The 25,984-nt window shown below is 42.8% G+C and overlaps 1 protein-coding gene across 9 annotated transcripts in view; it reads left to right on the forward strand.

Moving 5' to 3' along the window:
• ERC2 (ELKS/RAB6-interacting/CAST family member 2) overlaps window positions 1-25,984 on the forward strand; it is a 1,114,913-nt gene that overhangs the window by 789,111 nt on the left and 299,818 nt on the right. For 5 of the 9 annotated variants that reach the window (XM_038740432.1, XM_038740433.1, XM_038740435.1 and 2 more), the window contains one exon: window positions 1,051-1,179. The exons of the other annotated variants lie outside the window; for them this stretch is intronic. In XM_038740432.1, coding sequence (XP_038596360.1) covers window positions 1,051-1,179 — 129 coding nt within the window. The remainder of the gene's footprint in view (window positions 1-1,050; window positions 1,180-25,984) is intronic. 9 annotated transcript variants of the gene reach the window in all.

The raw sequence follows: 25,984 nt of genomic DNA on the forward strand, positions 1-25,984 counted from the left end.
TATCCTCACCCTCCTCACCCTGGCAACAGCTTCTGGCCTTCAGAAAATTCACATGAATTACAGATGGGGCTCTGAGGTCCTCTGACAACCCTTCGAGAAACATTGCCCTCAGATGAGAGAACAGATGATCAGTGAAATTCTGTATCATCATTGTGTACTGTCCTTAAGACCTTTTCTTTAAGATTATTTGTTAAGAGGTTAAGCAGTTCATTGCCAGAAAACTCTTTGCTTTCTGGCAGGTTTTATAGAAATGACTTCAATGGAAACAATTTTGATTGAAGCAAATTGGAAAATAATTCCAAATAGTCTTTTAAGCTATCTTGTATAAAAATATTATTAAGATGAGGGTGTTTGCATGTGATGGTTAATGCTAACCACAGTGATTCAATCTTACTCCAAGATTCTCCTCAGAAAATACTGTATTTACCGTTTGCCATGCTTACAATACATACGAACATAGAGCATTTCAATGACTGTTAAGTGATTTAACTCTCTGTTGCCACTTGTAGTGTTCATACAGAGTCATTGTGATGGATCTCTGGCTTGAAGGGATAGTGTGCTGAAACAAGTATGATGAATGAAATGCTGAAAGAGGGGTGTTCAGAAGCTCTATCTCAGGTGCCTTGGGCATTTGGTCATTGATCTTCCTTTCTTTATGAGTGAGGAAGATAAATGTGTCTTCAAGCCATGCCTCATGGGGTTCCAAGTTTCCCCCTCTCGGCCACCGGATACCTGGTAGAGCAGAACGTCGCTCAGCATGGTCTTCCTGGTTCTTCAGAGAAACCCATCTGCTGTCTGTCAGGCCATGGGGTCATTTCATTGTTTGGCATGCCATGCTAACACACTTTCAGGGGGCTGTCTACATTGTAAACCTTTATTTTGAGCTGTGCATCCTATACTACAGGCTTTCAGTCAGCAACAGAAAGTTAAGGCAAATCCTTTCTTTTCTTTTGCCTATTGCCCTTCCTCCTCCTCTTTTCTTTCCGTCCCCTTCCTTTTCCCGCTACATTCTGACCTCTTGCACCTAACCATTGTAGCTTTTTCCTGCAGGTTTATAGATCTAAGAAACAGCCCCAGGGCACCAACATACCATCCACTTGTGATGCTGGATTCATCACAGACATTGCTGTGAAGTACCACGGGTCCAGCCATGATGCACACATGATCCAAAAGTCTCAGGTCAGTCAGCTGTCTAGGAGACATTTTCCCCAAACAACTACTCCACTGCAGCTAAGCCCATGTGTCGATTTTAACATTACGTTGATTTACCAGTTGCAGCATTATCTGTGCTGAAGCTGCATAGGACCACCGTGAACCATTGTTAGCTATAACCTTGCAGGTTATAGCAAATTTTTCTTTTGACCCTTTAGTATGATCCCTTGGCTACCTTTTTCTCTATGTATCTTTCCCTAATAAGGTATTTTTTTTTACCAAGAGGATTTTTCTCAGCACAGCCTTTTTCTTTTTTTAAATTCTGGAAATGAATGCACATGCCTGGAATGATTGGTTTTAGCTTTTCAATTTACTCCTGGAAAGATGTACAAAATAATCATAATTTGCCACAGGCTTGATACTATGAACTATGGCACATGTTTAGGAAACTCTGGCCACAAATAGTTAAACTACATACCAGATGAGAAATGTACAGCTACAGCACAGCCAAAGATAGCACAGAGAAAAGGTATGTTAATAAGTCATTATCGGGTAGTACAAATTAGAAATGAGAACCTCTACCACAGGCTGAACATCATAATTGGGAAAATGCTGGGTCTGAAGCATAACGTGAACTTGATACTGACATCAGCTTTCAGGACGAGTTATTAGGTCACACAGAAAATGACACCACTTGAAGTAGACTGTGTGTATATATATAGGTACATATAAAATTTTTCCTGATCAATATATACAGATATATAAATCAGGAAAGATTTTTGATCGTATTATTGATTCATTATTTGTCACAACCCTCAGAGGTAAATTTATGCAATTATTTCCATTTTTCATATAAGTGAACTGAAACTAAGGTTAAGCAGCTTGCCACCCAACTGGGCAAATCAGCAGGAGAGAGGTGACAGCTTTCAGTTATAGTATGCCTAGATTTAAACCATACAGAGAAAGTTATCCACTTGAATCAACTTGGTAGAAAGTGGGGATAGATTTCTAACTCAACTGAAGAAGTAGGCAGCCATGCAGTCAACCAAAATTGAGTCACACAAAATGCAAGACATGTACTAGGTCAAGGTGGAAAGAGGAGAGGGTAATCAAGGGGTGAGGAGGATTTTCCAGAGAATACACATAAAGAAGTCCTGGCCCTCAAGGATGTTTTAGTCCAACACAGAAAAAAAAAATCTTCACAACATATACAAAGGGTAGAACTGCCTCCCAAATTAATAACTGAAAACTCCCAACCTGCCCACTTTCAGTGCTTAAGATGGAGAACTGAAACTCCTGTGCTTCTTCCACTGACCTCCTTATTGATTGAGTAGCTCCTTCCTTACTCTGAACCACTTTATTCCTTCCTTGCTCAGAGCTCAGAGTCATACAAGACTCAGACCAGTACAAACAGGCCCAACCACAGGCCCCAGGATCTTTCTGGTATCCCCATAAGCCAGTACAGCCCTGCATCTCTACAACTAGATCTATGTAGGGATTATACATAAGTACTATGTAATAGTGAGGGTGTGGGGAGGAAATGGTGTCTGGAGCCAGGTAGGGCTAGACTGAAAAGAAAAGTCTGAATCAGAGTTTACAGAGAAGGGAGGGAAATGGTTTGGCAGAAGAAAAGAGAGAAGGCAGTCTACATAGAAGGAATGGCCCTGAGGATAATGTGTTGAAAGGAGGAAAATGTCCAATGACATTGGCAGAGTAGAGAATAGATTTTTTTTTATAGACTAGCTAGAGTTGTTGAAGAATGTCTGTGATATTGTCTATTGGATGGGGCCATGGCAGAGAAAATTTATTCAATATATTAAGTGCTTACTTTGTTCAGCACCTATACTAGGTGCTTGGGAGAGTATGACAGAAGTGAAAGACAGGATCCCTGTCTGTGAAATTGATTCATTAATTTTGCTCCTTGTCTTGATCAGTAAGCCAACTATCTGGCTTCTATGCTTAGACATTCTTAGGACAATGGAGTTCTTCAGCTGGCCTAGTGGATAGAGCATGGGCCTGGGAGCCAGAAGGTCATGGGTTCTAATCCCGGGTCCACAACTTGTCTGTTGTATGACCTTGGACAAGTCACTTCACTTCTCTGTGCCTCAGGTACCTCATCTGTAAAATGGAGATTGAACCTGTGAGTCCCACCTGGGACAGGAATGTATCCAACCCATTTTGATTTGTATACGCTCTAGTGCTTAGTACTGTGCCTGGCATCTAGTAAGTGCTTAACAAATACCGTCATTATTATTTTTATTATTATTCAGCTGGTCATTTCTACACGGCTGTAGCTAGAGTTCTCTTTTTCTAGGCCCAGATGGAAGTTGGTGCTTTTGCCCTCTACTGGTACTTATCCAATAGTACAAATATGGCATATTTTCAAGTCGCGAAGTTTGAAGTTATTTTAAATAATAGTAGTCATATTTACTGAGTGCTGATTGAGGCCAGTGCACTATACCTAAAGGTTTGGGAAAGTATACAGAAACACAAGTTATGTTTCCGATCCCCAAGAATTTTGGACCTCTAATGATGGAGACCTGAAAGTATTTACTAATGGAATGTGAGCAAATAAATGAGATGTTAAATTAAGTAGATATATGCACATATATGTATTTCTAGTGATTTTTATCAGCCTTTGTGTTAACTAATTTAGGACTCAGAGTACTGGAAGGATAGGGTCATAACAGCTATCTTATCAATGACTAAAGCCAACAAACAGTAGCAAAACTTGCTAGGGTTACCATCAGAGGAAAAAGAATATGCATTTGTACTCATGGACCTCATATTTGTCCAAGGTTGAGAGATTCTAGAATGATGGACTTCAGCAGTGTTGTCATTTTTGATTAGCCAATAAAAATATCTCAATAAAATATCTGCAGTTCTATCTCTTTAGCATGTGCAAAGGTCCTGGCCTCTGAATTACTAAGAAAAATCACAACTATTCACATGTAGATGTGATTTCCGTCCCACAGCAATGATGACTCAGGGAATGGGACCCATGCATTTCTGAGTCAACAAGGAAATTCTGTTCCCTGGGCACAGACTTGAACCTCTAACTGTGGCCAATCATCTTTCAGTGTGTGTGATCAGTCCAGGGACTGATTGATCAGTATGAACGACTTAGCACAACACATCATCACAACTGTCTAAACAAATCCTATGGACAGCTTATAGATCCTGGAACGTCACAAGGTAGGGACCATTCATTGTTTCAAGGTTCTTGCTTTTTAATATGCCCTAGAACAAAGAACTAACATTGACAGTTAATTTTAAAATCATTCAATTGGCCTGTCACTACATTTTTAAATAGGCTTTGATGATGAAGCCTTTCTTCAAAAGTATGAATGAACGTCAGTCCTGAGACTTGAGACCAAGAACCTGCGTGAGGCGATAAATTATAGCAATAGTTCTTTGCTCAGTGCTACTCACACTCTTTTGTCCCCACCCATCATGTTTCTTTTGGGGCCCAGATTGCACTGAACAGGTAGGCACAAAGGTGTTTGGCACAATGTGAAGTGTTTGTGAAGGTTAATTTTTTTTCACAAGCAGGACCTATTTATCGATTACCCCAAAAATTCTTCATAAATGTCCCAGAAAGTCTATAGAGCTGATCTCTAGGTAATTCTGGTGTATTGCACTCTCCCAAGTGTTTAGCATAGTGCTCTGCACATAGTGAGTGCTCAATAAATGCTACTGATTGATTAATCCCTGACGTCTTGTGGAAATGTCAGAAAATATAGTTTACCTAAAATTAGGAGCCCATTCCTTTAAGCCAATTATAATGTTTCTGGGAGATCAAAGTTAGATTTTGTTTAGATTTTGTCCAAGGCCTGGGGTGGATACAGGTTTATCAGATTGGACTTTTTCAATCATCTTTAGGTTCCTAGACACCACTAGAAGGAAAATTTAATATGACAGAGAAGTAGCATGGCCTAGTTGTAAGAATATGACACTGAGAGCTGGAGGATCTGGGTTCTATTCCCGGCTCTGCCATTTGCCTGCTGTGTAGCCTTGGAAAAGCCACTTAACTTCTCTGTGCCTCAGTTCCCTCATCTGTAAAGTGGAGATTTAATACTTGTTTTCCTTCCCATTCAGATTGTGAGCTCCATGTGGGACAGCGACTGTGTCCAACCAGATTATCTTTTATCTACTCCAGTGCTTAATCCAGTGCTTGGCACACAGTAAGCATTTAAAAAGACCAGACAATTATGGCACATTTGCCATCAAGGAGCAGGAAGTTTTGTGGCACCTACTTCTTCCCAGGAAACTGCTGGGTCAAAAACCAGGGTTTTGCTTCCTACTATAGATGTCTTGCTTCCGCACTGTTTAGCCTGACATTGAGGAGGCCTTTTGTACTGTTCAAAGTCCCAGTGCCTCATTCAAGGGTTCAATGGCATACCTGGGATAAGTGTAGGAGAAAACCAAGATCAGCTTCTGATGAAACCGTGTGCCTGAGAACCCTGCAGAAACAATTTAAGTCTGGGGAAATTCAAATGGTTTGGGGACCTGGTGGGTACTTCTGAAGTAATATTTTGATTCTGGAAAATTTGCCCTTCACATGAAGAAACCCATGTGAAGTAGGTGGCCAGGTCAACGTATGTGGGCACGGTGAATCTGGTTCCCATTAAAGTTCTGTGGCCCTAAATGCAGATGATGTTTAATTATACTTTATGGGTCAAAAGGTTAACACTATTAAACAACAGTGGAGGAACTTTATGTAACTAGGGTTCCCATAGACTCGTATTGTGGTTGGATTAACTCCAGAAAACCTTGATTTGATCACAGTGTTGTAATGCATCACAGGCTTGCACTGAGATTGAATTGCTGAGATTCAAATGGATTGGTTTTACTGTAGGTTTACAGTAGGATAAGCTACTCTAGACACTCTTGTGGAATCCAACCACATCCATGTTTATCTTTTACTTCAGCTCAGGGTATATTTTCAGTACACCCTTCTAGAAAACACTTTTTTGGAGAGGAATTTCAGGGTCCTCTGCAAATTATCCAAAGCCAGGAAATTATCATTTGAATGAGGAAAAGTATCATGTGCTTCCCATTAGGTAGGCATAATAAGGTACAATCTGAAATGCTTCCTTAATGAACTCCATCATACTGAGGCATGTCATTGAGTCATAACAATGGAAGTGACCTCAAAAAGTCATCAAATCTATACTTTGGGCTGGAGGTGATAAATTACAGTTTCTCTTTGTTGTCCTAACCTAAATAATCATTCAGTGAATTTGATTGGGGTAACAGATATGCCATAATGAAGTAGCCATAGTAAACCTTTGAGGAAAAAAATTGACTACTCAAGAAACCTTCCCAGTTATCTTCCAGGCTACTTTTTGTAGAGTATAATATGTGATCAGTATCTTTTTTTTTCTGTGAACAAAGCAATGATTAGATTAATTCTTTTCTGAAAACACATTTCCATAAAGATAATACTTCCTTTCATTTAGGCCTTGCATCTTTTTCTAGGTTTAGAGATTTAGAACGATTACTTTTGCAAGAAAATAAGAAGAGTCACACCACTTGGCATGTATCTCACCTATAAAGAAAAGCTTCTCTGTTGCTTTATACTACTTTTAAAAAACGACTAATGTCTTTGTTTGAAAATACTGCCAACTTTACTTCAGTTTGCATTGTTTGACGACATCTAGCATTTGGCAGGACAAATTAAAAAAAATCATTTTAGCCAAAGGTGGATAAAACAGAGTAATGTTTAAATTTCTAGAAGATTTTTTTTATTTAAATTTCACATCTGTGGTCTATTTTTAAACATTTATTCTTTAAGTGATAACGCATGTTTTACCAGGCCTCTTATTGGATTAGACATGTTTGGAATCTTATAAACTTTAACCTGTTCATTACTGCCTCTTAGGTAATCCAGCTATGCTCTTTAGGCAGAGTTATTTCATTTACAGAAATAATTGCCAAGATGCTCATGATGAGAAAAATCATTCCTTTCTGGTCAGAAAATCACTATTGGCCCTCGTGGCTCTAAATGGTAGCTCTGTTGAATTAGCTTTAGTGGCAAAATATAGGTTTAGTGCTTCCAAGTCATGGTGCTGGTTTTAGGAAAGGGAGCTATTTAAAAGCCAGTGATATTTGTGTTCACCCAAAATGCACCTCAGACAGCTCAGTTTCTCAATTCCTGAGATGGATGTGGTACGAGATCAGTTTGTTTGTTTCAGTCTCCATTGCTGGAGCTTTGCGTCCTTGTGGGAATGGGAGTATGTGCAATGAAATTTTAAAGAGCAGTTAAGGTGTAACCATTTTGTAAAGTCTGTGGAATTCACTGGCTTAGGATGTCATTAGAGATACGCTGGCTGAAGTTTTTAAAAAAACACTTTATTTTATGACTGTAAACTTCAGCTGTTCTCCTGTCCCGGAACAAGTATTGCACAATTAATAAATAGTTTCTTGTTGTTGTAGGGAATGGAGTTGTGGCATGCATGAAGTATCCATTATTATCATGCTTCCTACAGGGTATTGAAGTAGAGGGACCACTAGGCTCACTTATGTGTAGAAGCTTTTATTCAAGTGCATCATTTAAAAAAAAAATGTTTGGACTTGTCTCTTGCTTCCTTTGTGTCTCAGACTTCAATATTCCTTGCCTGTCTTTTCTGTTCTCCCATCTCTTCTTCATTATTTAAAAACATTTAAAAACAGGTTTGTCCTGGTCCCTTGTCTCCCCACTTCCTTCCTCTCATCATATAATTAAAAGGCCTTTTAGGTTGTCTTCACCTTATCATTTCAAATAAATTGAAAAAGAGTTGTACTTCCTGTCCTTATGTCCTCCTGCAGTGGAATTTCAGATTAAAGAGCATTCTTTTTTATACGTTCCCTGGAGTAAATTGTGCAAAAGTCCCTTTGGTTTTGCAGTTTATCAGAAATGTAGACCCAAATATGTTTGTCCTTCATTTGGTTTCAATATTTCCTTTTGTCCATCTCTATTTTAACTTAAATGTTCACAAAAATACTTTTTCCCTGTTTTTATGGGACTTGATTAAGCAAAGCAAATTGACCAACACAAAATATAGATGACCCTGTCAAATTTTTCCCTTCCATGGTGATAATGACGCATTTCACATTGTTTTGGGGAGGAAATCATTGGTGTAGTCTGTGCTACACACACACACACACACACACACACACACACACAAATTAGACGTTCCTGCATTTTACATGTTACTGTGCTGTGTTTTCTATATGTACCATTGTTTGAAATGTGACTACATTTACAAGCCCAATAATTCCTGAAGATTTTATTTTACTCATTTCTACAATAGAGAAAAGTTATTTTATAAAGCTCTAAATTGTATATTTGTCAGTCACAGAATTTCATGCATATGTTAACTTGCCTTACACTTTCCAAACAAATCTTTTTCCATCCACTGACCTTTGCTTTAGAAGGTCCTCTAAGAATTCAAATATGGATTGTATTTTTAAGTCTATTTTCCTACTTGGTGTAAATGGGACTGTGTTTTCCTCTAATCCTTCATGTGAGCAGTAAATCAATATTTTGAAGTTATGGACTGGCTGGTCTGGACCAAATGGGCTTCCATAAGATGGAGATTCATGCTTTTTGTGTTAACAGAAATAAGTCTTGGCTAACTATCTGCCTAGTACTTAGAGTAGAGATCCTGAGGGTAAGAGCAGAAAAGATGCGAGGGAAAGTAAAAATGCAATGAAAAAGGTAAAATAATATGAAATCACTTCAGAAACATGCAGAGTCAGATAAGTAATAAGTGAGATGTAGAACTTTGCAATGGGCCAAGAGAGGGTTCCAAATTGTAGGAAATTATAGCTTTAAGTACCACTTCCCAAGTGCAGTTGCTCAATGTACAAGGTGGGGAAGCCAGATCCCCAAACTACCATCATTTAAAATATGTGCATTTAAAAAAGTACAACCAGTTCTCTGGCATGGTGATTTTAAAGTGACCTCTGGTCAAAAGTAGCAAATATTCACTCAACAAACCTTTATTCAGGTCTAGATTTCTCTTAAAGTGTTTGGAAATTTGAGCTTCCAATTAAAGCCACCATTAGTGACAACCAAAAAATATTGAAATCAATCAATCAATTGTATTTATTGAACATTTACTGTGTGCAGAGCGCTGTAATAAGTGCTTGGGAGACAACATCCTTATGGCAGATGACAACCGAACTAGCCCCTTTCCATGTGATTTACTGATTTGATATACAGCGCTAATTCTTGCATACTAAATATATTGGGGTTTCAGGTAGCTTATGTAGTTGGTCTTGTATAATAAAAGCTCATTCTATACAGTGTCCAACCCAATTATCTTGTATCTACCCCAGCGCTTAGGTCAGTGCCTGGCACATAGTAAGTGCTTTACAAATACCACAATTATTATTGCTACTTAAGGACAGTGACTATTAGGGACCTAGAAGTTCTCGTCATCATCAGTAGCATTTCCTAAGCACATACCCTGTGCAGAGCACTATAGTAAACACTTGAGAGGAGATGGAAGCATTAGAAGACATGATCCCTGCCCTCGAAATAGAACTAAGATAGATTGTGAATCCTGGGTGGGAAGGGATTGTGTCCGATCTCATAGCTTTATATCCATCCCAGCATTCCTCACATACTATGGACTTACTGAGAAGAAGCATGTGGATAGAGCAGAAGGTTGTGGGTTCTGATCCCAGCTCAGCCTGTTGTCTCCTGTGTGACCTTGGAGAAGCCACTTCATATCTCTGTGCATCAGTTACTACATCTGTAAAATGGGGAATGAGACTGTGAATCCCATGTGGGAAAGGGACTGTGTCCAACCCAATTTGCCTGTATCCACCCCAGCACTTAGTACAGTGCTTGGCACACAGTAAGCGCTTAACAAATACCACAATTATTATTATCATTATTATTATTATTATTCAATGCCACAATTATTATTATTAGTGTAGAAAACATTAAAGAAGAAGGAGAAGGATTTTAAAGTGATCAAATGTTCTGTATTTTCAAGTGGGATACTGTTTAGCAGAAGAAAGGGCCAATGGTCCAACTATGTACTAAGGAGGCAGGATGGGGATAAAGGAAGAAATTGGAAGAGATGATATGAAAGTCTGTAAAGGGATCTAGAGCAGGATGGAGATTAAATCCTAGTCCCTCCTAGTTTGACTGTGAGCCCCATGTGGAATGGGAACTGTATAAGCCCTGATTATGTGGTAGCTACCCCAGCACTTAGTAAATGGTAAGCACTTAATAAGTACCACAGCTATAGACAGAGACAGACTGAAAGCACAGTGCAGACTTACCACCCCAACACACACATAAACCTGGTGACAGATATAGCCATATTAAAGAAAGATGAGGAAAAATGATAACATATCATTCTAAGGATATAGACTTCAGGACCAAGAACTAGTGAAAAAAGATTGATGATAGTGACAGCATTTTGTACAGTTCCACCAGCATTCTTTTTATGTGGAGGACCCATTTATGGCTAATGCTATGCCGTAGTGCCATAATAATAATGATAATAATAATAATAATGGCATTTATTAAGCACTTACTATGTGCAAAGCACTGTTCTAAGCACTGGGGAGGTTACAGGGTGATCGGGTTGTCCCATGTGGGGCTCACAGTCTTAATCCCCATTTTACAGATGAGGGAACTGAGGCACAGAGATGTTAAGTGACTTGCCCAAAGTCACGCAGCTGACAAATGGTAGAGCCAGGATTTGAACCCATGACCTCTGACTCCAAAGCCCGTGCTGTTTCCACTGAGCCACGCTGCTTCTCATAGACCAGCAGATGGTTGTCAGGATGGCTAACTCAGTAGTTGCTTTCGTCTTTGCCACCCATATTAGCCAGCTATTTTCAGGATTACTACTGAGCCTGTTGACCATGCAAGATCTCTAGGTGGTTTTTCAGACAGAACCCTTCAGCACTGATGGCATCTGTCTACAGGTATTCCCCTACTTCTGGTTGTTTCATGCCCCACACAGTGAGGATGGGTTGGACTTGGGCAATTATCACTAGTTCCTGCTAACCTTGCCCATTTGCTGTTCAAACAGTTCTGAAAAGCTTTCAAAAATGGTGCTGTGGGTACATGTGTGATCCTATATCACACTCATCTTTCCAGGGAAGGGGTAAACTGGGGACATGTGTGCTTCTGGTGCCATCTTTGGAAGTTGCTGGGAGCAGGGCTAACTGAAAGAAGGAAATTGACCGACACCAAAGGTAGGCCTACATTTCAGCAGGACGTGAAGGTTGGCAGGACAGGTGGGTAGAATGTGGGAGTCTCCAAGTTTGGATTAGTTAAAGGGAAAATCACTTTTTATTAGAAACAAAGGGAATGTTCAGAAATCCTGCTTTTGTGATCTTTCCTTTTTTAAAAACACAAGGAACACTCTTTTGAGTAAAGCATAGGAGAGACAAGCCAGACTAGTGCACAGAAATGTCTTTGGTTCATTAGTCAGGGATCAAACCACCACTCTTCATGGCCTTTACCTTCTGATATATAAGAATAACATGATTAATTTGCCCAAAAGCTGGGAAAAACATGTTGGAAGTGTTGATTGAGAAGAGCAAGAAATTGAAAGGAACAAAAAAAAGCAGAGTGGCCTAGTAGAAAGAGCACTAAACTGGGAGTCAAGAGACCTGGTTTCTAATCCTGGTTCTGCCTTTTTTCTTCCATGTGATCTTGGGCTATCAATCAATCAATCAATCGTATTTATTGAGTGCTTACTGTGTGCAGAGCACTGTTCTAAGCGCTTGGGAAGTACAAGTTGGCAACATACAGAGACAGTCCCTACCCAACAGTGGGCTCACAGTCTAAAAGAGGGAGACAAAGAACAAAACCAAACATACTAACAGAACAAAATAAATAGAATAGATATGTAGAAGTAAAATAAATAGAGTAATAAATATGTACAAACATATATACATATATACAGGTGCTGTGGGGAAGGTAAGGAGGTAAGATGAAGGGGATGGAGAGGGGGACGAAGGGGAGAGGAAGGAAGGGGCTCAGTCTGGGAAGGCCTCCTGGAGGAGGTGAGCTCTCAGTAGGGCCTTGAAGGGAGGAAGAGAGCTAGCTTGGCGGATGGGCAGAGGGAGGGCATTCCAGGCCCGGGGGATGATGTGGGCCGGGGGTCAATGGCGGGACAGGCGAGAACGAGGCACGGTGAGGAGATTAGCGGCAGAGGAGCAGAGGGTGCGGGGTGGGCTGTAGAAGGAGAGAAGGGAGGTGAGGTAGGAGGGGGTGAGGTGATGGAGAGCCTTGAAGCTGAGGGTGAGGAGTTTCTGCCTGATACGCAGATTGATTGGTAGCCACTGGAGATTTTTGAGGAGGGGAGTGACATGCCCAGAGCGTTTCTGGACAAAGACAATCTGGGCAGCAGCATGAAGTATGGATTGAAGTGGGGAGAGACACGAGGATGGGAGATCAGAGAGAAGGCTGGTGCAGTAGTCCAGACGGGATAGGATGAGAGCTTGAACGAGCAGGGTAGCGGTTTGGATGGAGAGGAAAGGGCGGATCTTGGCAATGTTGTGGAGCTGAGACCGGCAGGTTTTGGTGACGGCTTGGATGTGAGGGGTGAACGAGAGAGCGGAGTCAAGGATGACACCACGGTTGCGGGCTTGTGAGATGGGAAGGATGGTAGTGCCGTCAACAGAGATGGGAAAGTCAGGGAGAGGGCAGGGTTTGGGAGGGAAGACAAGGAGTTCAGTCTTGGACATGTTGAGTTTTAGGTGGCGGACAGACATCCAGATGGAGATGTCCTGAAGGCAAGAGGAGATGCGAGCCTGGAGAGAGGGGGAGAGAGCAGGGGCAGAGATGTAGATCTGGGTGTCTTCAGTGTAGAGATGATAGTTGAAGCCGTGGGAGCGAATGAGGTCACCAAGAGAGTGAGTGTAGATAGAGAACAGAAGCGGACCAAGCACTGAACCTTGGGGAACCCCCACAGTAAGGGGATGGGAGGGGGAGGAGGAGCCTGCAAAAGAAACTGAGAATGAACGACCGGAGAGATAAGAGGAGAACCAGGAGAGGACGGAGTCTGTGAAGCCAAGGTTGGATAGCGTGTTGAGGAGAAGGGGGTGGTCCACAGTGTCGAAGGCAGCTGAAAGGTCGAGGAGGTTTAGGATAGAGTATGAGCCATTGGATTTTGCAAGCAGGAGGTCATTGGTGACCTTTGAGAGGGCAGTTTCCATGGAATGTAGGGGACGGAAGCCAGACTGGAGGGGGTCGAGGAGAGAGTAGGTGTTGAGGAATTCGAGGCAGCGCATGTAGACAACTCGTTCAAGTAGTTTGGAAAGGAATGGTAAGAGGGATATGGGGCGATAACTAGAAGGTGAGGTGGGGTCAAGAGAGGGTTTTTTTAGGATGAGAGAGGCATGGGCATGTTTGAAGGCAGAGGGGAAGGAACCAGTGGAGAGTGAGCGGTTGAAGATGGAAGTTAAAGGAGGGGAGAAGGGATGGAGCGAGAGATTTCATGAGATGAGAGGGAATGGGGTCAGAAGCACAGGTGGCCGGAGTAGCACTTGAGAGGAGGGAGGAGAGCTCCTCTGAGGATACTGCTGGGAAGGATGGGAGAGTAGCAGAGAGTGTTGAGAGCCCGGGGGTTGGAGAAGGGGGGGAGTGACTTTGGGGAGGTCGGACCTGATGGATTTAATTTTGTTAATGAAGTAGGAGGCCAGATCGTTGGGGGTGAGGGAAGGAGGAGGGGGAGGAACCGGGGGCCTGAGAAGGGAGTTAAATGTACGGAAGAGCTGGCAGGGATGATGGGCATGGGTGTCAATAAGAGAGGAGAAATAGTTTTGTCTGGCAGAGGAGAGGGCTGAGTTAAGGCAGGAAAGGATAAACTTGAAGTGAACGAGGTTGGCATGGTGTTTAGACTTTTGCCAGCAGCGTTCGGCAACTCGAGCATAAGAGCGAAGGAGGCGGACAGTGGCAGTGATCCAGGGCTGTGGGTTAGTGGTACAAGAGCGGCGAAGGGAAAGGGGAGGAGTGAGTCTAGCTGAGTAGAAAGGGTAGAGTTGAGAGCAGTAATCTGATCATCAAGACTGGGTAGCAAGGAGAGGGAGGCAAGGTGGGGTGTGAGGCGCTCAGAAAGATGGATGGGTTCAAGAGAGCGGAGATCTCTCTGAGGGAGTAATATGGATTTACAGGGGAAAGGAGTGTGAGTGAGGAGGCAGGTGAGAAGATTATGATCAGAGAGAGGATTTCAGAGTTGGTGAGGGTGGACACAGTGCAGCAATAGGAGATGATGAGGTCGACAGTATGACCAAGTTGGTGAGTGGGTGAGGTGGGGCGGAGCAAGAGGTTGGCAGCGTCGAGGAGAGATAGAAGGCGGGCGGCAGAGGAGTCATCAGGGATATCCATGTGGATGTTGAAGTCTCTGAGGATCAGAGTGGGCATGGAAAAGGAGAGAAGGAAGGTGAGGAAGGGGTCAAAATTGTTAAAGAAGTTGGAGGTGGGGCCGGGGGGGTGGTAGATGACGGCTACAAGAATCTGGAGGGGGTGGTAGAGGGGAATAATGTGGGCTTCAAAGGAAGGGAAGGAAAGGGAAGGGGGAGGAGGGATAGCGCGAAAGCGACATTGGGGGGCGAGAAGGAAACCGACACCTCCTCCTTTTCCGGTGAGTCTGGGGGAGTGGGAGAAGAAGAGGCCTCCACTGGAGAGAGCAGCAGAAGAGACCGTGTCGTCCGGAGACAACCATGTTTCAGTTAGGGTGAGGAGAAGTAGACAGCTGGAAAGGAATAGGTCCAGGATGAAAGGAATCTTACTTAGTCACTGAACCTCTCTGTGCCTCAGTTTGCTCGTCTATAAAATGGGGATTAAACACCTGTGTGGGACAGAGACTGTTTCTGAACTGATTGAATTTACCTCAGGGCTTAGTATAGTGCTTGGCACTTAGTAAGTGCTTCACACAAGGCACAATTATTATATTTCAGTGTACTTAGTGGAAATTGTATGGAACACAAACCCCAAACCACATGTCCCACTTTGGTACTACTGAATCTCCAGTAGGGCTGGAAGCGGAGAAACCCCTGATATGATTTTAGTCAAGATTCATTTTCAAGTTACTTAAGACAGTTAATGTTAGTAAAACTTTTCCAGGGATGCAATTTTTAATGAAACAACAAAACTAAAAGCTGATATTTAGAAGGGAAAAAATTCTCCAGATGATTTTTTTAAATGATCCAAAGACATTTCAGTGTTATTGATTTATCTTAATCTCACATACTGTGAATAGATTTCCCAGTTGCCTCTTTTCATTTTTGGCAGGTCCTGCCAAGAAACTAAGTGGAATTGACCCAAATTGAGGTCTTCCAGGTCTTTAAGAGTGTTTTGCTCCTTTTCTCAAAACACTGAATTAGAAACATTTCCAAAATTTTCAAGACTGCAGGTGTACAGAATACTTCAGCCAGAGGCAAAGCTGGTGTTTGGCAATGCATTCTTAGCCCCTGTTCCATGTCTCCGTATTTTCATGCATTTGAAGACTACACAGCGTGGGAATCATACTTAAAACTATTACATCTTATAGAAATCCATTTTCACAAGATATTAAACATTAGAAGCACAATGTACATATTCTCTACATCTGAAGAAAGAGAAATGGAAAACTTCAGGTTGCAGTGTTACATTAAAGGAGGGTGAATCTTGGGATCAGATTTGAAAGTAAACAAAAATGATTCTCAGAGGATCCCAAATTATCCTCACTTAATGCTGGGCTGTTTCAGAACTGGAATAAAGGATTGCCTAGAATCCAAAGCCTGAGAAGTTGAAATATAAATTATGTCAACATCTTGTATAGTGTTGTAACATTTGCTAATCCTTATTAGAAATTGATAAATTATCATGATTTAATTTGGCCTGTTTAGTCCGATTCCTCAGATTTAATCTTTGGGGACTTGAAAGAAAATGCACAACTTTACTATGATTTTTCTTTAATTTCTTTAGAATGTGACATAATTTTTAGTGAAAGCTGGTGGAAAGTTTGGTAAATCATAGCCAAGTGAGCCTCGCCCCCACAGGAAAAAGGGGCAGGCTTAAGTTGGGGATAGCATAGTTGTTGAAATTAACCAGAATATTTGATATTTGAAATACTTTCCCACCAAAAAAATTGTGTTTAATATTAGTGCTGTGACACAGACCAACAAAAATTAAAGAGTTGAAAATTCAGGTTAACCCTCTAGGAGTGTGTAGAGTTTTCAACATACAGATCCCTTTTTTATGGTATTTTTAAGTGCTTTACTAATGCATCAAGCACTGTTCTAAATGATGTGTTAGACACAGGTTAATCAGGCTGGATATAGTCCCCTTTCCCATATGAGACCCACAGTCAAGTAGGAAGAAGGATAGGGTTTGCATCCCCATTTTTCAGTCGAGGAAACCAAGGCACAGGCTAGTAGTGGAGCTGGGATTAGAATGCAGAGTTAAGTGACTTGCCCAAAATCAAATGCAGGCAAGTAGTGGAGATGGGAATAGAAGGCAGGTCCTCTGGAATCCTGGCCTGAACTTTATCTACTACTGCTTCTCAGCATTGGGTAGGCTACAGGATGGTACATATGCACGGCTTAGTAATGAAGTGTTCCACCATAGTAGAAATGACATTATTGAGTAGTTACTGATGCATGCACTGTACTAGTGCTTGAGAGGAGCAACAGAGGCACAGGACACGTTTTCTGACCACCAAGGAGCTTCCACTCTAATAAGGAGTTTCCAATCCAATGCTATGTTGTCCTTGATTTCTTATGTATTCTTTCTTTTTATGGTATTTAAGTGCTTGCTTTGTGCCTGGCACTAAGCACTAGGGTACAGATGAGGTGACTGAGGCAGAGAAAAGTTAAGTGACTTGCCCAAAGCCACACAGCAGGTAAGTGGTGGAGTCAGAATTAGAACCCAAGTCCTTCTGACTTCCAGGCCAGTGCTCTGTCCACTAGGCCATGCTGCTTCTCAAGTATCTGAGCATTTCATCCCTAACAGAAGCAGATGGGTAGAGTGGAATACTAGGACTTGGGAATTCTGGCTTCAATGCCTGCCTCTACCACAAACACATGATCTTGATTGTTGACCACACACAGGACTTTCCTCTTGTTCATCAATTTTCTGGTCTGTAATATGGAGGTGATCAGGGTCAACCGAATGTTATTTGTAAACATATTTGAGTTCTTTGGTAAAAGGTATAATGGTGTTATTTTTTTCTAATTTTAACAGCACATAATATATTTACATTCTCAGCAAATGCATGTCAAGATAATAATCAGGCAGTGGAGCAAGACCTTTTCAATTCTGTGTTACAATGATTTAAGTTAATAATAAGTTCTTGAATTATTATTGTGTCGGCTTGTCTTGCAACTCTAAAGTTATTTAAATGTAATTCTTGTTCTGTTTATAATTATAGGTTTGTTTTTACTGATCTTTTGTGCAGATTTTCATAAGTATGAATCCTCCTAAGTAAATACGTCATAAATTATCTATTGGAGAACACAAGGTTATTCTTCAAAGTTACTGCAATGCTTTGTCAGCATAAGTGCCAAATAAAGAAGGCCAAATTTTGCATTTATCACCACACCCTAATTTCTGTTCCCTATTGAGTACTAGACAAATTACCCCTTACTCTCCTTACCAAATTCTCTTGAAAATTTGTCTGGCCACACAAAAGCAAAATTGCAATAGAATGATGTGTGAATTATTTACTGTTCAAGAAAACAGTAAATAGTCATGTGTTTGGATAATTTATTGATTGCTTAGTGTATCATTAAGTCCAATTTTGTTTGCCTGGAACATAATCTAATTCTATTTTAACAAAATTGATCTGAAACATTTAAAATCAAAGTCTTTGAGGCCAAGGGGAACCATTTACCCCATTCATCCTCCTGAAAGCTCTCAAATTTTGATGAATGATTGGGGTATTTCACAGGCCTTAACTGGTGAACGACAAATCTAAGATTAAATCATGTTACAAATCTAAGCAGTTGCACATATAGAGAGGGCTTATGTGAAGTGAGCATGTCTAGGGAAAGGCATTTTCCTTTCTAAATATCATTTGGCCCATGTTTCTTTATGGGAAATTCCTCCTGTTTAGCACCAACCCCACAGTCCTAATTCCAGAGCCATGGAAACAAGACTAACTCGAGGAAGGCACAGAGTGCTCGCAGACCATCTCGTGGCTTTTCCAGGAACCCTGATGTCAGAAGGTCTTCCCAAGTGCCAGAGTTTTCTCAGGCCTTGTACATTCCCCCAGCCCTATCCCCTCACATAGTGGCTGCTCTGAGAGCAGTCCACAAACAGCCAGACAGGGTGAGGTAGGGGCAAGGATCAGGACTACCAGTACCAGTCAGTTATACAGGACCTTAACTGTATAATGAGGTGTGTCACAAGCATAAAATCACATGCGAAAACACTGTTACCATGAGCTCATGGTATCTAACCATATTTTGTTGAAACGCAAGAGAAAATTTGTTAGTAAGATCTCTTTCATTAACTTCAAGATGAAACTGGTAACATTTACAGTGGTAAGCAACATAATAATAACAATAATAATAATAGTACTTGTTGTGCCAAGCGCTGTTCTAAGTGCTGGGATAGATATATGTTAATCAGGCTGGACACAGTCCCTGTCCCACATGGGGCTTACAGTCTCAATCCCCATTTTACATATGAGGTAACTGAGGCACAGAGAAGTTAAGTGAGTTGCCCAAGATCACACAGCAGACATGTGGTGGAGCCAGGATTAGAACCTAGGTCCTTCTGACCCCCAGGCCCATGCTCTATACACGAACATATGAGATCCTTTCATTTTCTTCATTTCTTCATTCATTCATTCATTCATTCATTCATTCATATTTATTGAGCGCTTACTGTGTGCACAGCACTGTACTAAGCACTTGGAAAGTACAATTTGGCAACAAATAGATACAATCCCTACCCAGCAATGGGCTCACAGTCTAGAAGGGGGAAGACAGACAACAAAGCAAAACAAAGCAAGTAGACAGGCATCAATAGCATCAGTATAAATAAATAGAATTGTACATTTATACACATCATTAATTCAATTAAGAGAATAATATGTGCATATATACACAAGTGCTGTGGGGCAGGGAGTGGGGTAGAGCAGACGGAGGGAGAAGGGGATGATGGGAAGGGGATGAGTAGCAGAGGAAGGGGGGGCTCAGTTTGGGAAGGCCTCCTGGAGGAGGTGAGCTTTCAACAAGTTCCTTGCAGTTTTATGACACCTGCAGTGAACTTGAAATAGCAATATGATTAGTTTTCTAAATGTACAATTTGACTGCATCTATGAACAATCACTGCGTAGCTTGTGTTGATCCACTGCTCTACGTTCTCCAACACTTCTCCACTTCTGTCTCTTCTCCTTTGAGTTGCTCTTGGTTCCCTGCTCCCCACATATTTTCCTCCTCTTCCTTAGGGTTGTGATCTCTCTCTAAGTGAGGGTCTCCCTCTCTGTCTCTCTATATCTCTGTCTATATCCTGTCTGCATTTTTGGATGGGAGTGAGTCAGGAGATATAGAGAGAGAAAGAGCAGCCTATCCAGTGTCTTCCGGAGGTCCTTGGAAACTCTGCTGGTGAGGTGGCAGAAAGAGAAAAATAGAAATTACCTCTTCCCTTCCCCAGCTAGTTCTTTCTCTGTCGGCCTCTCTCCCTCATAGTGCTGATACCTGCACAAGCTGAGGTCTACTGTGGAAATTCAGTCAGTTGCTGGCCTTTCTGGCTATTACTACTTCAGAAAGGGTTAGGGAATGACTAATTCCAGGTGACAGCAATGTTCAAGGAGGAGGTAATTGTTCCCCTCCAGAGTCTGCCACTGCCTCAACCCCTACATTCCTTTCTGCCCTCCCTCTGGGTGGAAGGAGAGTATAGTCCTGCTATTGAAAACCTAGGGGTCCTGTGAAGAAGCACCAAAGAGATGAGATAAACCAGAAATTTTTACTGGATTTTCATTGGCAGAGGATGAATTGTTTAAACTCCACAGAGTATCAGGGCCAGAGGTGACACAGTATTGCCAATTTCACAACGTGGTAGGGCAGGGCCAGAGACCCACACATCATCAAATGCCTGGATGCCAGCAAGACAACAACAAACTTGAGTAAATGGCCAATTGAAGCTATCAGGTACCTTTTGTGACTTTTACCAAGTTTTTAACACCTTGTTCTATGAAAGACCTTTAAAAATGTGAATGCATGTGTCCTCATGGTGCTCTTTATGAGAAAGTAAGTTTCTAAGATCCCTCAAGAACTAGTGAGGAAAACTGAGATGCAGATCTATGAACTGAGTTACCTAAGACCATTGTCAGGGCAAAGGGATAGAGAGGGAGAATAATCAGCCCCTTCTCTGAGCAAAAAATAGCATATGGCTGGTAATTCCTAATTGACCAAATATAGTGACTATCAGGTCACTCAAAGAAAAGTGACCTGGGTTTGGGGAAAGTTTACAATGATACTGCGGTTTTGCATATCTGTAGAAAGCCTAAGGGCAACCACACAAATTATGCAGATTAAAATCCAGTAAAAGGTGAAATTATCAATTTATGGCATTTATTGCAGGCTTGCTATATGCATAGTACTGTACTAAGCAACTGGGAGAGTACAATAAAAGCAGGAGCACCAAAAGAAAATGATTTAGGCCAACTTGAGGGAGCAGTGAAGGATCAAAATCCTTTAGGCTGTAGGATGGTTACAGTCTGACAAAAATGAAGGTATAGGGCAAGGTAACTTTTTTGGGAAAGTCCTCCCTTTCTCTCTTTTCCTCATCTCTTGATAGTTGTCCTATGTATTTAAACTTACAAGGATCCTCAACCATGTGTGCTGGTGAGGGTGAATATCTTGACATATAATTGACAGTCCCTTCCATAAGGTGAACATGTAAAGCTTGTCCTTGGCTGAACTGTTGCATTTGCTATTTGTAGCACATCTTGCCTTGCTTTCTGTCCCTCCCCTTATTATCTCTATTTTCCCAAAGCTTCTGCTTGAGGCAAGCCATTCCTCGCCTGACTTCCACAGGTCAGACCGGTCTGTCTGCTGTGGTTATACTTCACTATGTCTTTAAAATTATTTTTTGGCTCTCCATGCTTGCATTGATCTCATTTCAACTCACTGTAGAGCAGCTGCATGAACAAACTTGTGTTATTTGGTCTCCTCATGGCTCAGTCAGTGAGCTTGTATGACACTGAGCTTAGCATCAATTTCATTGGACTGACAGGGCTCTTCTGAATGTCCTTCCTGAGTCTAGCCCATCTGTTAATTCTTACTTGCCTAGTTCGGTTCTGACCTTTGCTCCTTGACCACCCTGTTTCACTTGCTGCTGGCTTGATCATTTGCCTGGGGAACAAGCTGGCTTCCCCTGCAGCCTGTCCAGGCTTTGCTAGGGTGGTTTCCACCCTATCACTCTGACCACTGGACTCCACCTACACCTCATCAGCTGTGACTTCTGATTTAATGATTTGCCTGTGTAATGATGGCAGTGTAGTCTGCCAGATGAAACATTCTCATGGCAGATGCTATTCATTAAGCACACATCCTACACCTCCAGGTAGGTGTGAAAGGAGACCTTGTGAGCAGCTGCTACAGACCTCTGCTAATTCAAGGCCTTCAAGCCTCCAGGAACCCTGAGATACCTTTCTAGAGAAGTTTGAGGCAGGGAATGAGCCTTATTCTGTTTTTTTTTTAAATTCAATGGTTTCCTTTTTTTATTGAATTTGCAAACCTATGTGTCTGGTGTGGTTAAAATCAGACTAAGGAATGGGGAGACTCTAATGTGGGCAATACCATTACTAGAAAGAGTGGACATCCTCCTGAATTCCTCGAAGGCTTTCATCAAAACCCTAGCTTTGATCGTCAGTGGCCCTCATCACTGCATTTAAAGAAATGGCTCTCAAATGGCTCTCCTTACTCTCCAGCAAGGACAAGTCTTGGTGGGTGATTATACCATGGGTTTCTGCAGATGGGTGGTGAATATTCTTGAGCTATGCCCCCCTTCGCCCCCCCGCCAGCTTTTCTGTTTCTGGTTGGCTTTGGTGATACTATCAATGATGAACTGACCTCAGTGGAGGCCCCAGGTGGTGTAGAGGAATCCATTCAGTTGTTTCTGTGAATTGATAGGGAGCAAAGCCTTGATAGGGAATCCCCATGGTGCAGGACCGAAGAGTTCCCAAGGTCCAAGTAATCTGGTTTTGACCCAGAGCTGGATCCCACACAGCTGGTTACTACTTGATTGCCGTTCAGTGCACAAGAGACGGGTAAAAGGCTTTTGACTTATGGATGTATTGCCACGACTCAATTCATATTGTAACTGTCTGACTAAAAGAAAGGAAACTGTTGTCAGTAGGGAATGTACCAACTCAAGCCCTGGCAAGAGGGGACGGATTGGGCCTGGCGTACGCTCACAAATAAACCCATTAACTTTTTCCGGAAGCACCTTGTTCTCACAAAGGTCTGGTCAGCACATCAGTTAGATGCCTTCCAGGATTCGAGATAGGATGAGAACTGCCATGAAAAGCTTCAGGGTCTGCCCTGTCAGGAAAGAGACATTAGATCCCCTTCGGGGTACCTATGCAGGGTAGCCCCAAATCCAGATTTCTTTTCTTCACTAGAGGAATCTCACTGCAAAATGAAGCTCCTCATGCGGTCCTCAGAAAAAGCATCTACTACAAGGTAAGTCCTTACCAGGTATAGGGAAAAGTGGATGTGATTGCTCCCTTCCCTATTCCCAATAGGAGATGGGATACCTACACACCCCAGTAGTCAGCCTATGGTATGTCTAACAGACCCCACTCTCCCATTCTTCTGTCCCTGTTTTTTCAGGGATGTTGGGAATGGGAACTTTCAGTCTGGGATTCCATCTGGATCTCCAGACAGTCCCCCCCAAAACCACTCCCTTTCTCCACTGTGGTTTCCAAGGGCCAAGATTCCTCCTTTACCTCTTCACCCAATGCAGAGAGCCCAGTAGCAGGGAAGGAAAAGAGCTCTTTCTCCCTCCTAGGACAACACAGGCTACCTGCTGGCTTGCTCTCCCCTGACTTCTTCAACTGGGGAGAATGGCTTAAACCCAGCCCTTTTTCTTCTTGTTCTGTTCCCTCTGCAGCCACCCAGCCTGGGGTGAGGGAAGGGTCCCAGACTCCCTCCTCCAGGGAGACTCCTTCCCCAAGCAACCCCTTTCAATCCTGTCCTCACCATTTAGCTAGATCCACACCGGCCCCTCCAACCTCCACCCCAAGATGGTGGTAGTTTCCTGTCTCTACTAACTGACACCTGTCAATTAGGGTGGCAGAAAGAGCTCTCCCATATGCTGACTCTTCATTGGACTGGGAGCCTCCATATTGAACATCCACATGGAGGGAAGTGCCACCTCGTACTTTTTTCTGAGCTGTGATGGCTGGAGTGACTCATGTGATTTCCAAGAGAATTCCATCCCCTCCCCTTTCCTTAGAGAAACAGGCTGCTTTTCCTGCTGGAGAAATGGGTCAGCTATTACCCTTCTCCTAGGTGGAACTAGAAAGGGGAGCTCTCAGGGGAAAGCTTCCCTCTCTAGGGGACTGGAAAACAAAGCTTGTGAATAGGGACCCTGGAGGGGCGTGTTCCCAAAGCTGGAGTTCCATTCTGAGGTTTTCCTCTTCCTATCAACTAGCAGCCTACTTGCCCCGCCTAGGAGCTATAAGCTGGCTTCTCACTGCTTTGGCGGTTTTCCTCCTCCTGCTTCTAGGTAGAATGGCTTCGACTACCAAGCCTGCAGCCTGAAAGTGCCTCTCATGCAGTTCAAAGCATACCAAGGACCAGATGGAACAGTGCAAATGCTGCATGGATCACCCCACTCTACTGGAGTCTGATGCACCCCTCCTACCTATGGGAACCCCAGATGAGGTAAGCCGCTCTGCGCCGACCACAGCACCAGCTGATCCCGTCCCGCACCCCCTGAGCCCACCCACTACCTCTGCCTCATCCAAGACAACAGACTTCCACGCCGGCGGAGAGGCACCTTGGCACAAGCCCTGGTTCATCTGCTGCGAGACCTTCTCGAGGATCTGATTGCTTCCGTGGTCCAACAACAGGTTCCAGTTGCCCCAACTGTACCAGAGCTACCCTACCACCCCCCAACCAAGTGGGGCAGGAGCCACCCCAAGTCACAGACCACTTCATCTTCTGTGGTCCTCGCGTCACAAGATGACAGGAACCTCCAGGGCTTTAGCTCTCTCTTCCTCCCTGGAAAGTAATCAAGTGGAAGGGCAAGAGGCAACCTGAGCAGTGACATTCTTCCAATCATATGAAGAGCAGGCTCCCAAGATATCAGGCTTTACAGAGAGTCTAGAGCTGCCGGAGGTATAAGGTGCCCTTAAAAGACTGTCATCACACCCCAAGGCCACAGAGCAGGAGTGGTGCCCTGACTTTCCTCCCGTCGAGTCCAATCTGGGAATTCATTCCACCCCAAGATGAAGGAATCCTACCCTGAGGCTGGAGGCTTTTCAGAAGTCTACTAATCCTAACCCACTTTGGAAATTGAGAAGACGCTGTATCTGGTCTCCAGGGGGATGCAGCAATCTTCTTGATGATCCCAGAAATCAGTAACTTTGCCAAAGATGCAGTGTGGATAGATGGTGGAGTGCAGTGCTCTGCACACAATAATAATTCAATAAATATCACTGATTGAAGTGCAGCCCAATCCTAAATCCCCAAATATGACATTGCACCACATGTTCAATGCAGCAGACCAAACCCACTCACTTGGTAGCTCACACTATATATAGCACACACTATGTATAGTGACCAGTGTCCAGAAATCTCCCCTACTCTGCCCAATTCCCCAGAATGACTCTGGGGCCAAAGTAAAGAACAACTTGCCAAGATTGGCACTCCCAACAATGCAGTCAGTAGTCGACAAATCGTCATTAATCGTCCTCTACCTCCAGAGCTGAAGAATCTGTAGGATTTTCTGGCCTGAGTATGGGCCAGGCCTCTCCAGATGAGACATAAGGTTTGATTGCCACTAGCCAACCTCCCATATAGGACACAATCCAACATCATAGACATGAGAGAGAAACCTATTCAGTCAAGGCATTCATTCTGTTCATCAGAACAAACTGATCAGGAAAGAAAGTCTGAAAATTCTGTGACCCCAGTTGGTTCCAAGCTCGAGGAGTCACCAGAAAAAAAGGGTCAACTCATAAAACCCAGTGACTTTGCATCAAGCAGAGAAACAGAGTCTACTGTAACCAGGACAGTGTCAAAAGGCACTCAGTGAGCAAACCTAAAAATGCCACTACTCGGGAAGCAGGAAGGAGCACGGCCAGAAACACTGTTATCTGGGACAAGCAGCTGGACAATATTTAGCACCCACTTACTGGACAAGTAGAATTCAATGCTAAAGAAATATCAGTAGGACAAAGACTTCAGGGCCACAGAAGTGAGTGGTCAAAACAACTGATCACTCAGGCAGCATGACACATTCTTCCGATGAAGAAAGACAGATTAAAGATGGTCTTCCTTTGGAAGATCTTGCAGCTTTACAACGGTGGGACAGGTTACGTGACCTGGATTTCTAAGGCGCCTGCTCTTTTGTGCCCATTCATTCATTCATTCAATTGTATTTATTGAGCACTTATTATGTGCCGAGCACTGTACTAAGTGCTTGGGAAGTACATATAGAGACGGTCCCTACCCATCAACGGGCTCACAGTCTAGAAGATTTGGCCCACTTCAGACAGATCATCAAAGTGAAGTGTGGACTGGAGAGGGGAAGGACTGAAAGCAGGGAGAACAGTGAGGAGGCTGTGATATGACAAGTGCCTGAACCAGTGTGGTACCTCTTTGGATGAAGAAGAAAGGGCAGATTCTGGAAATGTTGTGCTAG

This window comes from Tachyglossus aculeatus, chromosome X1 (assembly GCF_015852505.1).
Source record: "Tachyglossus aculeatus isolate mTacAcu1 chromosome X1, mTacAcu1.pri, whole genome shotgun sequence".
In the NCBI taxonomy this organism is placed as follows: Eukaryota; Metazoa; Chordata; class Mammalia; order Monotremata; family Tachyglossidae; genus Tachyglossus; species Tachyglossus aculeatus.